Source organism: Echiichthys vipera, assembly GCF_963691815.1.
Source record: "Echiichthys vipera genome assembly, chromosome: 19".
NCBI classification, from domain to species: Eukaryota; Metazoa; Chordata; class Actinopteri; order Perciformes; family Trachinidae; genus Echiichthys; species Echiichthys vipera.
The window spans coordinates 8,265,796-8,280,129 of record NC_139844.1 but is presented as its reverse complement, the minus strand read 5'-3'; the positions used below and the strand labels follow the sequence as shown (position 1 = coordinate 8,280,129).

The following is a 14,334-nucleotide window of genomic DNA, read 5'->3' as shown; positions in this document are numbered from 1 at the left end:
AATTGACCTGTTTTGGGTTTTAAAACCCAGGACAAAACCCATTCTATCTCATTCTGACTTATCTAGTATGTCACCAAGCTTAACGCTGACAATGCACTCATGTTCTGTATAAAATATGAATTGCCCTTTGCTCTGGGTCAGTCTCTCTAGCAGCCTGTGTTTGTGTGCATAGAGCACAGTCCTTTCCTGCAGGAAACTTGAGAAATAAAACCCAGGAGAAAAGCCAAAACGTGTTTGGTGTCTAATCTTTGTTGGCTGACATTTTCCATTACAGAAGCTATAAATGTTACGACTTAAAGCTCATGAACACACAAAAGACAGAAGGAGGACTTCTGATCTTGGAAAATGAGACCATCCAAGGAGCACCTGAATGCACCGTAACTCTAAAACTGCAGGAATGCAGCGAAATGAGATGGGAGACCACTGGCTATTAAAACTTAAGAGAGGGTCAGTGTTTAAAACTTGAAGATGTTAAAAGGGATTAGGTGAGCTGGGAGGGTAATAGCGCACGCACACACACACACACACACACACACACACACACACACACACACACACACACACACACACACACACACACACACACACACACACACACACACACACACACACACACACACACACACACACACACACACACACACACACACACACACAGAGATTCCAGCTCCCCAGGAGAGGGCAGTTGGATGGCTATACTGTCCTGACAGTAATCCCCAGATTAACTGGTTGTGGGGCACCACCAGTCAGCCAGACAGTCAGAACGCCAGCCGGCCAACTGGAACAAAAGCTAAAATGTATGCAAACCTGCACATGTGGGTCAGTCAGCAAAACAAAGACGGTCAGTCAGACGGACATTTAGCAAGACAAACAGTCCGCCAGCTCATAGCATTTGTCTTGGACCATTCAGCAACCGTCTCCTCAGTTTAGTAGCCACAACTTGTCCTTTAGAAGAGGAGGGGAATTTCATTTAATGCCGTAAATATTGCACTCTGCTGTTGACACTACCATACCTTGTGTTACTTGTAATGGAGTATTTTTACGCAGTCAGTGAAGGCTCAGTATAACTAGTTAGAAGATAAACATCCAGCAGGTTTCAGGAACAGGATACATTACTTCAGTCCAGCCCAGATTCATACACTTGTCTTATACATTTCAGGCTGTTAGGTCTATCTAACCACTCAGTCTTTAATACTGTGAAATAAAATCACTTTCTCTGAAAATATATATTACAAATAGTAAAAGTACTCTGAATATCAACATAATCATTACAATTAAACAAATTTGATCATAATACAAACTGCCTGAAATGCTGACTTCTAACCAAAAACCGACTCGGCAAAAGTTGTATAACCAAGGGTATTTCTACTACAATCAAGTGAAACCCCTCGATTGCACACGGGTGACTAACAGGCCACATCAGTGTTGATTTACTCAGACATTTATTTTGCATATTAATTAACTCAGATCACTTTGCAGAGACGTGTTCACTACAGGAGTATTTTTCTGTTGCTGTGTCATTAAAATCAAAATAAATCTAGTTTGATTCACACACAAAACGTCAAAGGGGAGTGGATAATTGTATAGGTATCATTTTAAATGTAAGAAAGTCGCAATATCACAGTGTAGAAATACTCTGTTGCAAAAGTCCTGCATTTAAAACTTTTAGATCCTCCAGAGAATCAAGATAAAGTCTTACTTTGTCTGATCTTAACCTACAGCAATACATTCATAATAGATTTGCTGATTTTAATTTGGATCATTAATCTGAATCTGCAAACTAAAGTGTTCCAAATAAGTGTTGCAGAGTGAAAAGCACAATATTTGTCTCTGAAACGTAGTCATGTTGTAGTAGCGTATGGAATAGCAGAAAATGGAAACAATTAAGTACCTGAGAATTGAGTAAATGCACTAAGTTAGCTTCCACCACTGCTTTTGTCTTGTCACCAATAAAAACATGACAATTATTAACATCGTACAGTCAGTGTTGGGGAAATTACAAAATAACACAGAGTACTCCGATTAACTCTGTCCAGCTCACCGTCAGATCGTTGGCAACCCACCTGTCAGGTACACTTAAGGTGGATCCTCTGCAGACCTCCGCTGCTGTGACCCGTTGGGAGCTCCACCGATGTGTGCACTGCCATGACACAGAGCTGGATTTAAATCAGCAAAATATGTCTTTAATAAAGAGCTTTATAGGGGATATTACAGATATTCAATTTCAGGCTGTAGACATTAGGCGTGTTTCCATTAGCCCTGTAGAGTGGCCTCCAGGAAAGTTTCAATCCAGTAACATGAAAGAAAACACTCCACCTTAAAGATTCGAGGCGCTGTAAAAGTATATGTTGATCGACAGACCGTCACCCCGCTGCAGTATGGTGCGCTTGTCTGTGTGTGTGTGCGCACACTTGTGTGTAAATGGGAGAGAGAGAGAGATGTATGGAGCATGCAGCAAAGGACCACAGGTCGGAAATTCAACCCAGAATCCGTGCACAGATCATTTTCTGCGCTGTGTTCTTCTACACCACTGGATAAAAGTGTCTACTCTACTTCAACGTGTTGTCGTGGCGTCTGTACGACCACACGTCACATCCTGCTGAGAGCTACATCCAATCAGCAATCGGGTATATTTCAGGGGACAAAAGAGGCCCATTTTCTACTCGTTTAAAACAGCCTCCTGGGCGACTCACATGCAAATTTGGGGCGCTTTTGGCGAGATAGACCCGCCTCATTCAGGGTAGTTGACCATAGTGGAAACACACCTATTATAACCAACATGTGCAGGGGGTTTCATTCTTGGTAACATGAGAGTACTCTAACAAGTTACTTTTCTCAGTGACACTGTAACGTCACTTGTTACATTTTAAGTTTACTGGAATTAAAATGGAACAAGGTTTTTTAAAAAGTAATGTTACCCAACATGCTCACAGTGTTATCAGAATAAAAAACAATGGTGATACCTCTGGTTATTCTGACAAACCTGTGATATCATGTACGTATACATAAAAGGGTTTGTGATTTGAATGGAGTTTTGTTTGAAAAGCTTGAAACAACTTTATTTCACTGTTGGACCCGTTCAGCGGTTAACAGTGACCTCAGAGATGGATTGAGTGGACTGGGAGCTCTACTGCTGTTACCGTGGTGATGGAGTCCTCCCCATCGCCATGCTCACCGCCGACTCGGTAACCACGGTTACTTTCTGTCGGGCACTGACAGGAGGGAGGCCAAGCTTAGTCTGGAATAATAAAAGGCAAATGGGGCACACAAGGGGAAACACACACACACAAGTTCTGAATAATATAAAGAGTTAGGCACGCACCTATTCAAATATAGCTAAATGGTAATCCAGATAATTCTGAGTTCATTAATTTTCCACCTTTAAGCAAAAATCTTTTTCTCTCGCAGCCCAACTTTTGGTTACTTGGATCAATGATGCCTTTTCTTCTTCAAAAGCTGCCAGTGGAGCTTTAAGAGAAGTGTAATCAACATTTAGGGAGGGAGGCAGGCAAAGGGACAAAAGAGCTGGGATGATGGTGGAGGGTAGAAGAGGAGAGGGGCGAATGCTTGAGGTGGTGGCTGAGAGACAAGAGAAGTTTCTGGAAAAGTTTGAACAGGAGAAGAATAAGATCGGGGGGCTGGTGGTGGGAGGGAGTGAAATTAAAGTGAGAGGGTTCAGATGAGGTTAGTCACGGTTTGTCTTTCTCCCCTGCACAGACGAACTAGCCTGATATTAGTCTTTAATGTCGGCAAGACATCCTCTGAATAAAGATCTTTATTTTGTAGAAAAAATTAACTGCAAAATTTAAATTAACACACCCTCTCTGAGATGTAACATGATGACCATTCATTTCATCTTTATGCAGTCTTAACAGTTTAATATGCAACAGAAAAATCGCAGAAACAGTTTTCATTCTTACATATTTGACACTTTAAATGCATTTCTAGTACATTTTACAAACACATTTCATGCTTAGGGTCCTGTTGGTGTGTTTGAATGATGTGATAAACCAACCCGTTCTCACTCTTGCTCAGGACCTCTTGACGTCTTCTCTTCACATACTGCGGTTTGCCCAACCTGGACATCTCACACCGGTATTTGGTGTTCAGAGTCCACATAGAGACTACGTGTCAGCCCTGTGATAGTCTGGTGATGAGCTGGGTTCGGCCCCGACCCTGACTGGGATAATCGGTTACAGCCGCTTGGTTGAGCAGTTGCCACAGACGGGTTTACATTGGAGGAGGATCAGTTTGGATCAACTGTTAGTGCAACATTGTGGAATGTAAAGTAATGGTCAGAGTTTACATTTTGTTTCTGAACAGCATTTGGAAGAAATAAAACAAAATTCAACTCTAAACTGTTAGATTGTTTATTTGATGTATTTAAACATCAAAATCCCTCTTTTCTCTTCCTTTAAAAATAAATTTCTAAAAAGAGTGTGCTGCGCTTTTGAGCGATCAAATCCAAGTATCCGATTTACGTCCTTATTGTGACTAAACCCGACTCATATATTGAAATACGTTAAATTACGGAAGATAAAGACACTAGACTAACATTTCTCTGCCACTTAAAAAACTGATAAGAGTATTCATGATTAATCAACAGCATCATGATCTGAAGTGATGGTGGACATTTTGCAGCAATGAGATCATCCACAGATGAAATATAATCCATTAGTGCAAGAAGGGAAACAGGAATAATGGACTCAACTCACTGTGGAACAGATTTCAAACTAAATACTACACTTTACTGTATTTTATGAAGCACACGTGAGATTTTTTTAATGCTTTGAGACAGAGATCATTAATGTGACGACAGCCAACAGTATGTGCATTGTATCAGTGTATTTTCTTTATGTACTGCTTTGTGTGGTCTGGATTGTACAGCGGAGTATTAGGGCCAAGTATGAAAAAAATAAAATACAGACCCTGGGCCCTTCTGTGTGGAGTTTGCATGTTCTCCCTGTGTCTTCCTCCCACAGTCCAAAGACATGCATGTGTTAGGTTAATTGATGACTCTAAATTGCCCGTAGGTGTGAATGTGAGTGTGAATGATTGCCTGTCTCTGTTTGTCTCTATGTGCCCTGTGACAGATTGGCTGGATGGATGGATAAAACACAGGACAACCCATAATACATTATTGATATACTTAGAGCTATAATTAACATTAGATATAAGGCATGGATACATGTCCATGCATGCATACATGGACCCAAGAGAAACACGGACCCTAAAACAAAACACTGGAGGAGAAAAATAAAACACTATATTTCTGACTGGACTGAATTTAATACATTTTCGACTTTTTTCTAGTAGATTTGCTGGTTTTTAACATTTTTCTCGAAATATTACCCCCCCTTCCCTGGATCCGTATTTTTTTCCCATACTTGGCCCTAATACTCCGTCGTAGGATGCATCTGGAAGACCTTCCATACCAGAAAATAATAGTGCTTTAGATGGCACCAGTATAGCACCAGGTAATGTCATTTCCCTTTACGTGACCTTTTGTATTTTCTTCTGCATTCTCTCAAAATGTAAGCGACTAATTTACTCGGAAATTGTGCCATTTATAGTCTGGAGTACTTTTGATGCTAAAAAGAAAATATCTCAGTGGGAAAATCACCCGGAAACTCAAATAGTTTCATTCATCTTTGGTGGTGGCAGAAAAAGTGCATTATATTTCATTTTTATGATTCCAGCATTCAAGTAAAAAACAAAACATCATTTTAAATATAAAATCTTAATGCGACACCTCGGACAAATTACCCAGAAGAGTTAGGACTTTTTGATACAACCACAATCAATATCAAAATATCACTTAATATTCTACAGTATAATAGTAGGTAGTTAAGTAAGAAAGTAATACGTAAACTTAGGAAATAAAGTAAAATAGGAGGACAAACATTTGGGAGCAGTAGAACCATATAAGGGATTCCCTTTGATTTAAAAACACATAAGCTAATGTGAGCCCTGAGACAAAATCCCCCCCTTTGATCCACAGCCCTGCTACCATCCTCCCTCTGCCACACATTTGGAGTAGGACCGTTGGTCCAGGTAGAGCACAGCACACACCTGACTGAGCTTACAGTCTCCCTCACAGGTGATGCTACTGTTGTAGCCGACCATGTAGTGACTGAAATACACGTCGAAAGCTTTGGTCTGCGGCAGCCTGAAGCTCAGGCCCAGCTGCAGCAGGCTCTGTGGCTGCAGGTCAGGCAGTCCGAAAGCCTCAGTCATGATATATTCAAGCCTCCAGTCAGATCTTTGTTGCTCGTTGGCTTCCGTCAGATTCAAATAGTACTGCCAGATATCCTTCAGGGAGAGAAAAGCACCAAAAAGGGAGGGAACAAAGGAAAGTCTTTGAGTCTTTTTGAATGCCAGAAACCGTTTTTTGTGTGCTGATTGACACGGCGATTAATCATCAAGAAGGACTTCTTTTTTTCCTGTTTTTGATCAAACTAAGAGGAGGGCATTTTTAATGTGACCTGGATTTGTTTCTTATGGTTTCACTGAAAAATAAAACTCAGAGAGGTATCCATGAGCTACTGTCTGTCATCTTCAATATAAAGCCATGCATTTGCTCTGCTTTGGCGCCTTCATTTTAATAAACAGAAACAGTGAGCTGGTTGTGCAGCAGCAGAGCTTCTTACCAACAGAGTGTAGTCCTTGGAGTTGTACAAGTACATGCGGAGAGCTGGGTTGTTAGAGTAAGGCTCCAAAACATGTTTGATTGGCGTGACGGCCGGCGACACGAAAAGAGAATTCACTGGTTTACCTGCAGAACAAGAAGAAAACACAAATGCCACATCGTTCACTTGCACTACTGTACACTGGGGGTACACTGGGATCCCTTTCTTACAAGCTTATTTTAAAAGGTCTGTTTATATTCATTCCTCTTGGGCTGGATGTGCCCTACAGTTCCTCAAAGCTGCATTTCTAATGGATGCTGAAAGAAATATTATAATTATTTATTATTATTTTTATTATTATGAGTTGTTTCATTGCAACTTCATGACATTTCATACGAATCTGAAGCAGCAGTGGCATTCATTTGCTGCCAAGAGAAAAGACAAAACATGTGGAAAGAGAATAGTTAATTTTTCAACAAATTATATCAACTTTTGAAAACGCGTTCAGTTCGTGGCGGTAAAATCAGGGTCAACCTCACACGAGCAAAGTCAACTTCAATAACAAGAAAAATGTTTTATCACTATTTTTTTCTTCTTCTTTTACCTTGTTGGTCCAACAGCACCATGATGCTGTCGCGGTGGGTGTGGCCGTAGAAATGTCCCGCGATGACATGACTGTACTCCCTGCAGATGGCGACCAGCCGCTCGTTGTGTCGCTCTCTCACAGCGGTGGTGTTTCTGGCAAAGGGCAGATACCCCACTGGTACATGGGCGATGATGTACACCTGTCGCAACAAGAAAGACACGTTAAAATCTTAACTCTTCGAGTGCTAACAGAAGTAAAAGGGGTCAGGATTACTGGCAAACTTAAACACAAACCGTGTGCACGCATGTTCAGTAGTTTGACGACGATATATACAGACTGAGACAGGTCACAGGGGAGAGTTCAAGATAGAAAGACAGAAAATGTTAGACCTTCTCCAGACTCTGGGCTGCGTTCTCCAGAGTCTTCTCCAGCCACTCGAACTGTCCAGCAGGGTCCGTCATGTTCCTCGTGACTTTATCAGGGCCGTAGTAGAGGATGGTGTTGAGACTTACCACCCGCAAACCAGGCTTCACCAGCTGGGAGTAGAACCCACCTGCAGGTGGAGAACAAAGATTCTTATTAGAGAGTGTTAGCAGAATAATGTGCTACTGGATATGTTACATAGCGTATCATATCCATGGTTCTATTGTTATCAGCATTATTTTTTATTTATTTATTTACTTATTTTTTGTTCTATTTTTATTTGATTTTGCTGTTATTGTTTTAACAGCCTTTTCTTATTCTTATTTGGACGGTAGGAGGGGATGGGAGGGAGAACAGGGAGAAACTTTTGCTTTGTTGCATGTAATAGAGACTTGCTGTTTGATTTGCTGTAGTTTGCAAACAAAAAAACAACAAATACATTCATAAAAAAAATATGTTACATACCGGCTACTTAACTTGCTAACATAGGCATGCTAACAGGCTGAAACTCTTTTTCTTCAGTGGTCTTAAAACTCTAGTGAATATGTGAAGATGGATCCATTGGCATTAACAATGGCCAAATAACGCTTCATGGGCAGGTTACATTTTGACGAGAGAGAAACTGTCATGTCCTTTTAAAAAATGTCTCCCTTGTCCTCTGACCTCAACCTATGTGAATAAAGATCAGTTCTATGGGTCCCCACGAGTCTCCTCTTTGCAGACACGCCCTCTTCATGATCATCCAGAGTCTCCTGCAGTACCTATTCTAAAATGGACTATTGTAATATTTCTGCATACTGGGCTCCATAAACGGTGTTGAAGGTCATACATTGGGTAGCAATTTCACTGTAGTGAGAACAGTTTTTGGTCTGAAGTTAGCCATTGTGACCTCCAGGATAATCACAGCCTCATGAAACGCTACAAACACAAACTAGAGAGCGTGTTACCTTGTGAGAGTGTGAGCAGCGCTTCAGTCTGCAGCCAGGGTTTCCACAGCTGAGCAGCAGCTTTGTAGATGGCATTAGTGGAGGCTGGCATCTGGTCCTAAAACAAGGATACAACAGAACTTTCCATGGAAACATGCCATTACAAATGTGAAATCCAGTCTCACATACAAGGACACTTAATAATAAAATTAACTCCTGGAATTATAGTTTGAAAAAGCTGAAAATTCAATATTTAAACATTGAGACATGACTTGCCATCCCATGATGAGATGACGTTACCTGCGGCCAGTAGTCATGGTTTCCCAGAGCAGGGTAGACTGTCAGGTTGGGGAAGTGTTGTCTGATGGTTTGGGTCATATTACTGATCACCTGGATCACTGTGTCCGTAGAGAGCTCATCTGCAGGGACATGAGGTGGACTGTCGCTGATAGGGAGGGAGACGAAGATCCAGTAGCATTAAAATCAAGATTCTGGGTTTTGGTTTTAGAATGAAGCATGACTAGGCCTGCCGCAATAAGCAATAAATCAATTAACTTCAGAACTTTTAATGAGCTCCATAACTTCTCCAGTCGCAATTATTTCCTTTTTTCCTGTGTTTTCCTGGTGTCCCTCTATCAAAGAGACTGCAGGACAAGAGTTTTCACTGTGGTGCATCTGTTTCCACTGAGCCATCTCTCTTCCTCAGTGTAATGAGTTAACTCTTGTTTCGTCTTGTGTCAGTCACTTGTCAGTCGCACGGTCTCTGTGTGGGGAGGAGGACCCCTGGTGTTACACAGGGTGCAGCAGGAGAGCCCTGTGAGGAGTAAGTTAGAGGACACGCTAGTTGAGATTTGGAGGCATAAAAACCAAGATGGTATTGGTTTCAAAGCCGAACGCCACAGCTGCCGTGTGGGAGCACTTCGGGTTCAAACCCAATGACCGCGGTGAACCACTTTCTCCTGAGCAAGCTGCTGTTTCTTATTTGTTTTAAAACAGCAGCAACTAAACGTGCCAATGATGATGAATAGATAAAAACGTGTGAGGCATAAAAACAAAGATGGAATTGGTTTCAAAGCCGAACGCCACAGCTGCCGTGTGGGAGCACTTCAGGTTCAAACTCAATGACAACAGCAGCGACTAAACGCGCCAATGTGGACAACCCACAATGCCAATGAGCCACAGTAAGCAGTAGGTGAATGCAGTAAGTGAAGCAGTTAGCACCACCAGTAGAAATCAAGAAAAACCCTCATTCCTCAACACTTTTTTTCTGTCCCATCAAATCACACTTTTACACCCTTGAGCTGCTCAATATTGCATCAAAGATGTAAATTCCACTGTACAATGGAATTCCCCTTTAAGTAAAAAAGGGCAAACTCAAGCTACAAATCCCCAATAACAATGGGATAAAGCTAAAAAATCTGCTTGCACAGCAACTTAAAACTCCCTGCAGAGGATTAAGTGGCAAGGCGTTCTCTTAAGCATGTTTAATAAGCCCATGAGTTCCTGAATAGAGATGAATTAAGAGCTTGAACGGGGGCACTGCTGCTTCGACTGGTGATATTCACAGTTTTTCTATGTCATTGACACAGTTTCCAGTTCCCTTAAGAGAATGTAGAGTGGGTCTTTTAACCTGAGGTAGGCAGTTTCCTTTTTGGCGTCACTGGGCAAAAAGTGTTTTGAGAGAAAACTTGACTTCTGCAACTCCTCTTGGCTCTGTGACAGGAGGCTTTGGCCAATCACAGGCCAGAAAAAGAGCGTTCCTGCTGGCTGTTCTACAAATGCAGGTGTTTAAATAGTCATCAATTGACTGAATCAACATGATTAATTTAACTATATATATATATATATATATATTCTTTATCTTTTTATTTTTTCATTTCTAGAATTGGTGTTGTACTGTATGTATAATCATTCTAAATATTTTTTAATAAAGTTATTTGTTTAGGAAAGTGAAAGTGAAAAATATTCACTACATCAGCCACCACATCGGTCTATTCTTCCCCTCCAAGATCGGTATCGGCCTCAAAAATCTCATATTGGTCGCCCCCTTCTTCTGAGCAACCTGAAAAAAGGGAAGAGAGACTTCTCACAAAGAGTCTAAAGGATAGACGCAACGAAGCACATGTTTAACCATAGCCAAAGGCTCGCGTCTGCGGCTAACTGAAGCTCATGTCACACTCTGGACTGTAATTCTCTGAGATTATAACAGTTTCTGGATCACGATGACGATGGAAATGATTGAAATGAACGACTGATGCTCGTGCAGGTTACTAGATTAGAGGGAGAGCTGCAGGAGGTGCACTGTTGCGTTGTCAGACTTGTGCCTTCAACTCTACTTAGGCTATTAAAATAAGCAGAGATCTGAGAAAACATATTAATAGTTGGTTGCAGCATTAATACCACCAAGTTATAAGATCATATTTTGTTATAATAGACATCTATTGAATAAGAGTTTGATGAAGTGTCATTAGATTTGCAGGTATTTGGGATTAAACCAAGATGTTGAATCAATTCTGGGAACATGAAGCAGATTTTTTTTTTAATGGCTGAAAAACAAGTTGGGAAAGGAAGTAAAGTCTGTCGAGACTTCACAGAAACTTCCTCATTCTTCAAGTCTCAAAGTGAACACACACACACACACACACACACACACACACACACACACACACACACACACACACACACACACACACACACACACACACACACACACACACACACACACACACACACACACACACACACACACACACACACACACACACACACACACACACACACACCTTTTGTTTCTATGAGCTGGTTCGTCATAGTGCTTATCAATTGTACTTAAAAAGCAATGAATTCGGTGTTTGTCTCCTGTCTTTCATCAAAGCAGAGGAGAAGGAGAAAAGAACAGTAAAATCACAACCTCTCTCTCTCTCATATCAGTGTACCGACCCGGTCCATATGATGAAATCCTGTGGCTGTGTGAGCGGTGCCATGTGAGCAAAGGCTGACTGGATGAGGCGGTAGGGAGAGTCACACAGGAAGTCCCCAAACAGGCCGGCTTGGGTGGCGGGGGCTCCTTTGGAGGAGTAGCAAACCTTGGTGGGGTCTGGGGCCAGGTGGTAGGAGGGGTCCAGATGGAGGTCAGTGATGTGCCAGAACCTGCCTGGGTACATTGAAGAGGGACAGTGAAGAAGAAGAAAGGATGAAAGAGTTTTGGGAAAAAGCATGGGTTATTTTTGACCAAAGTCAAGCAAGGAATTGTTAAATGAGTCACAACAATTTCATAATGCATCTTTAATTGTAGGCTTTTATGTCATTATTAAAGGACTGCTGTAATAGCTTTTTTTACTTGCTTGTTGTGGTAATTATAAGTTTATATCTCACCGTCTCTGTTTAATGTTATTATTATTTTGGCCTTATTTTAAGATTTTATTTCAATTAATGTAAACTAATGTAAAAACCATCAGTAGCTTCATTAATTAAATAGCCTACAGACCTGTGTGAGACGTTTCAAGCCAAACTCCGTTTAAAAATCTTTCAATTTACACGTATCTGCTCATTTGCAAGCAAAACCATACTTTGACAGCGACATTTAACAACTAACATACGTCAGAAATGTCTAGGGATAAATTCGGCGAGCATGACATCCACCAAACAGCACTTAATATGAGGAAACATTGACTTTTCTAGCGTTCCCATCAGCGGGAAGTCCCCTCACCTGTGCCCGGCAGGTGAGTCCTCCCAGAGGGTGCCGCCGCCACATGAGCCGCTCCGCACAGCAGCAGCAGCAGCACTAAACACAAACGCTGTACCATGTTGATCGTGTTAAAAACCGACAGTAAAGTGAGTCACATAGGCTATACATAAACGAAAGTATCTGACCATGGTAGGTCACTCTCCTCTGGAATAAACAGGAAGTGCAGTGGTCACATGAGATCAGTGGGAGGATCCAGTCTGCAGGGGGAGAGCTGCACAATCTTCTTCTCTAGTTTGTCTGCGGTTGGCAAATACATTTGGATACATAGCCATTGGAAGAAGTGCTCACACCTTTTACTTAAAGGTTGAATATGTAGAATCTTTATTAAATTATATGTTTTAAAAAAACAAACTAATACACCCACTGGGCGTTTTGAGGGGTATGGAATGAAAGTATTGCTTTTTCATAAAAAACATATTTAGAGGGGGTATTTTTGAGGGGTTTGAAAATGACTTTCTCTCACGTTCTGTTTCCAGTGTAGCAGCCAATAGTGTCTGGCGTTGCTGTTTGCCAGGGTTGTCTGTTGTTGGGTGCAGCTACTGTAGGCTGGCACTTGGCGAAATGGAGTTTGCCGATCCTGCAGCTGCATTAGTTGTGCCAACAGCTGAGTGACTGGAGACGGGCAAAAACCAGAGTCAGTATAGACCAAGCATTCACTCCATGGACTGAGATAAAGGAGTTCAACGGCATTAAAACACACGCCCAAATGGCTACGCTTCTCCTTGATCAGTAAGATCACTTTCATGTAAACGGTAACTGTCAACAGACTCCGGTCTCCTGTAGCTACTGGGCTATTGGGTCTGCCCAACCTGGCAACCTGAGTGCTTGGATTATTTTCTGTTGTTGCGACTACGATCTTGGGACACTAGATGGCGGTGTTCTGCTCATCCTCCATATTCAACCTTGAAGTAAAAGTAGGAATACCACAGTGTAGAAATAGTTAGTTACAAGTAAAAGTCCTGCATTCAAAATGTACTTGAAGTACAACATGTAAAAGTACTCATTCTGCAGAATGACCCATTTCAGAATATTATATTATCAGATTATAATTATTGATGGACTAATGTAAATAACATGTTGCAGCTGATAAAGATGGAGCTAATTTGATTGACTTTATATATTGCTGTGTAGCTTATAGCAGACTTATGCTACGTCACTTAATTTCCTTCTTTGCTCCGTATGTGATTTCTACAGTAATAAATATGTGGACCGCAGTGCTTTTCTTTTCACAGTTATAAGTACGAACAATGAATGAGAACAGCCTAACAACGGTAAATTAGGCCGGGTCCTTTAAGTGTAGGGGGCCCCCCTCTCTACTTCCTGTCCCACCAAATTTCTGCACCCCCGCTCAGACCACACCCATGTTCAAATTCAAGTAAACATGTAAAGTTCTTTGACTGGATCTTGCATGGTTATCAGACAAGGGGCATAAAGCGGGGAGTGCCGCAGCGTCTTCCTTTACTTCCAATCAGGCTTTTTATTGGATTGTTTCATTTTAAGCATTTAAAGAGGAGAAACATCTCACAAACACACACACGGACACAGACCTTTAATGCAACATGATTGTTCTTTTCTTTTCTGTCCATTTAATTATCCCAATTTAAGGGATATATTTATACAAGCAGTTTGGTTGAATTTATCATAGATTATTAGATATTCCTCTCTGTTTCTACCACATTTAATTTCATTTGTGGTGCTAAAGAATGACATTGAAATTATTCAGCAGGAGCCAGAGATGGGGACTTGGACTCAAGAGGCACTTAAGGTGCGCACACACTGAGAATTGAGACTTTAAAAAGGTGACTTGTGAGCATCTCTGTGCTGTTACAGTAGATTAGAAACTGTAGTTGGAGTTGACTGGTTTTTTTTCAGATCCAATCCAGATTCAATGTCTGAAGGTCAACCTACCTTTTGACTGAGGGACATCTGTTCTCTCGCTGACCATATTGAATGGAACCATCACACACAACATTAAAAGAGCAGAGACAAACATTTACTCTGTGTTTTATTTTATTTCATGTT

General features: G+C 41.3%; 1 protein-coding gene across 1 annotated transcript; it reads right to left on the bottom strand.

The window, feature by feature from the left end:
• Window positions 1–3,932: 3,932 nt before the first annotated feature.
• Window positions 3,933–12,452, bottom strand: smpdl3a (sphingomyelin phosphodiesterase acid like 3A). Its single transcript, XM_083933744.1, has 8 exons — window positions 12,274–12,452; window positions 11,505–11,718; window positions 8,865–9,009; window positions 8,586–8,682; window positions 7,605–7,768; window positions 7,234–7,414; window positions 6,651–6,775; window positions 3,933–6,312 (listed from the first exon to the last, which is right to left on the bottom strand). Exons 1-8 carry the CDS (start codon window positions 12,368–12,370, stop codon window positions 6,007–6,009), a joined length of 1,329 nt encoding a protein of 442 aa, XP_083789870.1. The 5' UTR covers window positions 12,371–12,452; the 3' UTR covers window positions 3,933–6,006.
• Between the last annotated feature and the right edge of the window lie 1,882 nt (window positions 12,453–14,334).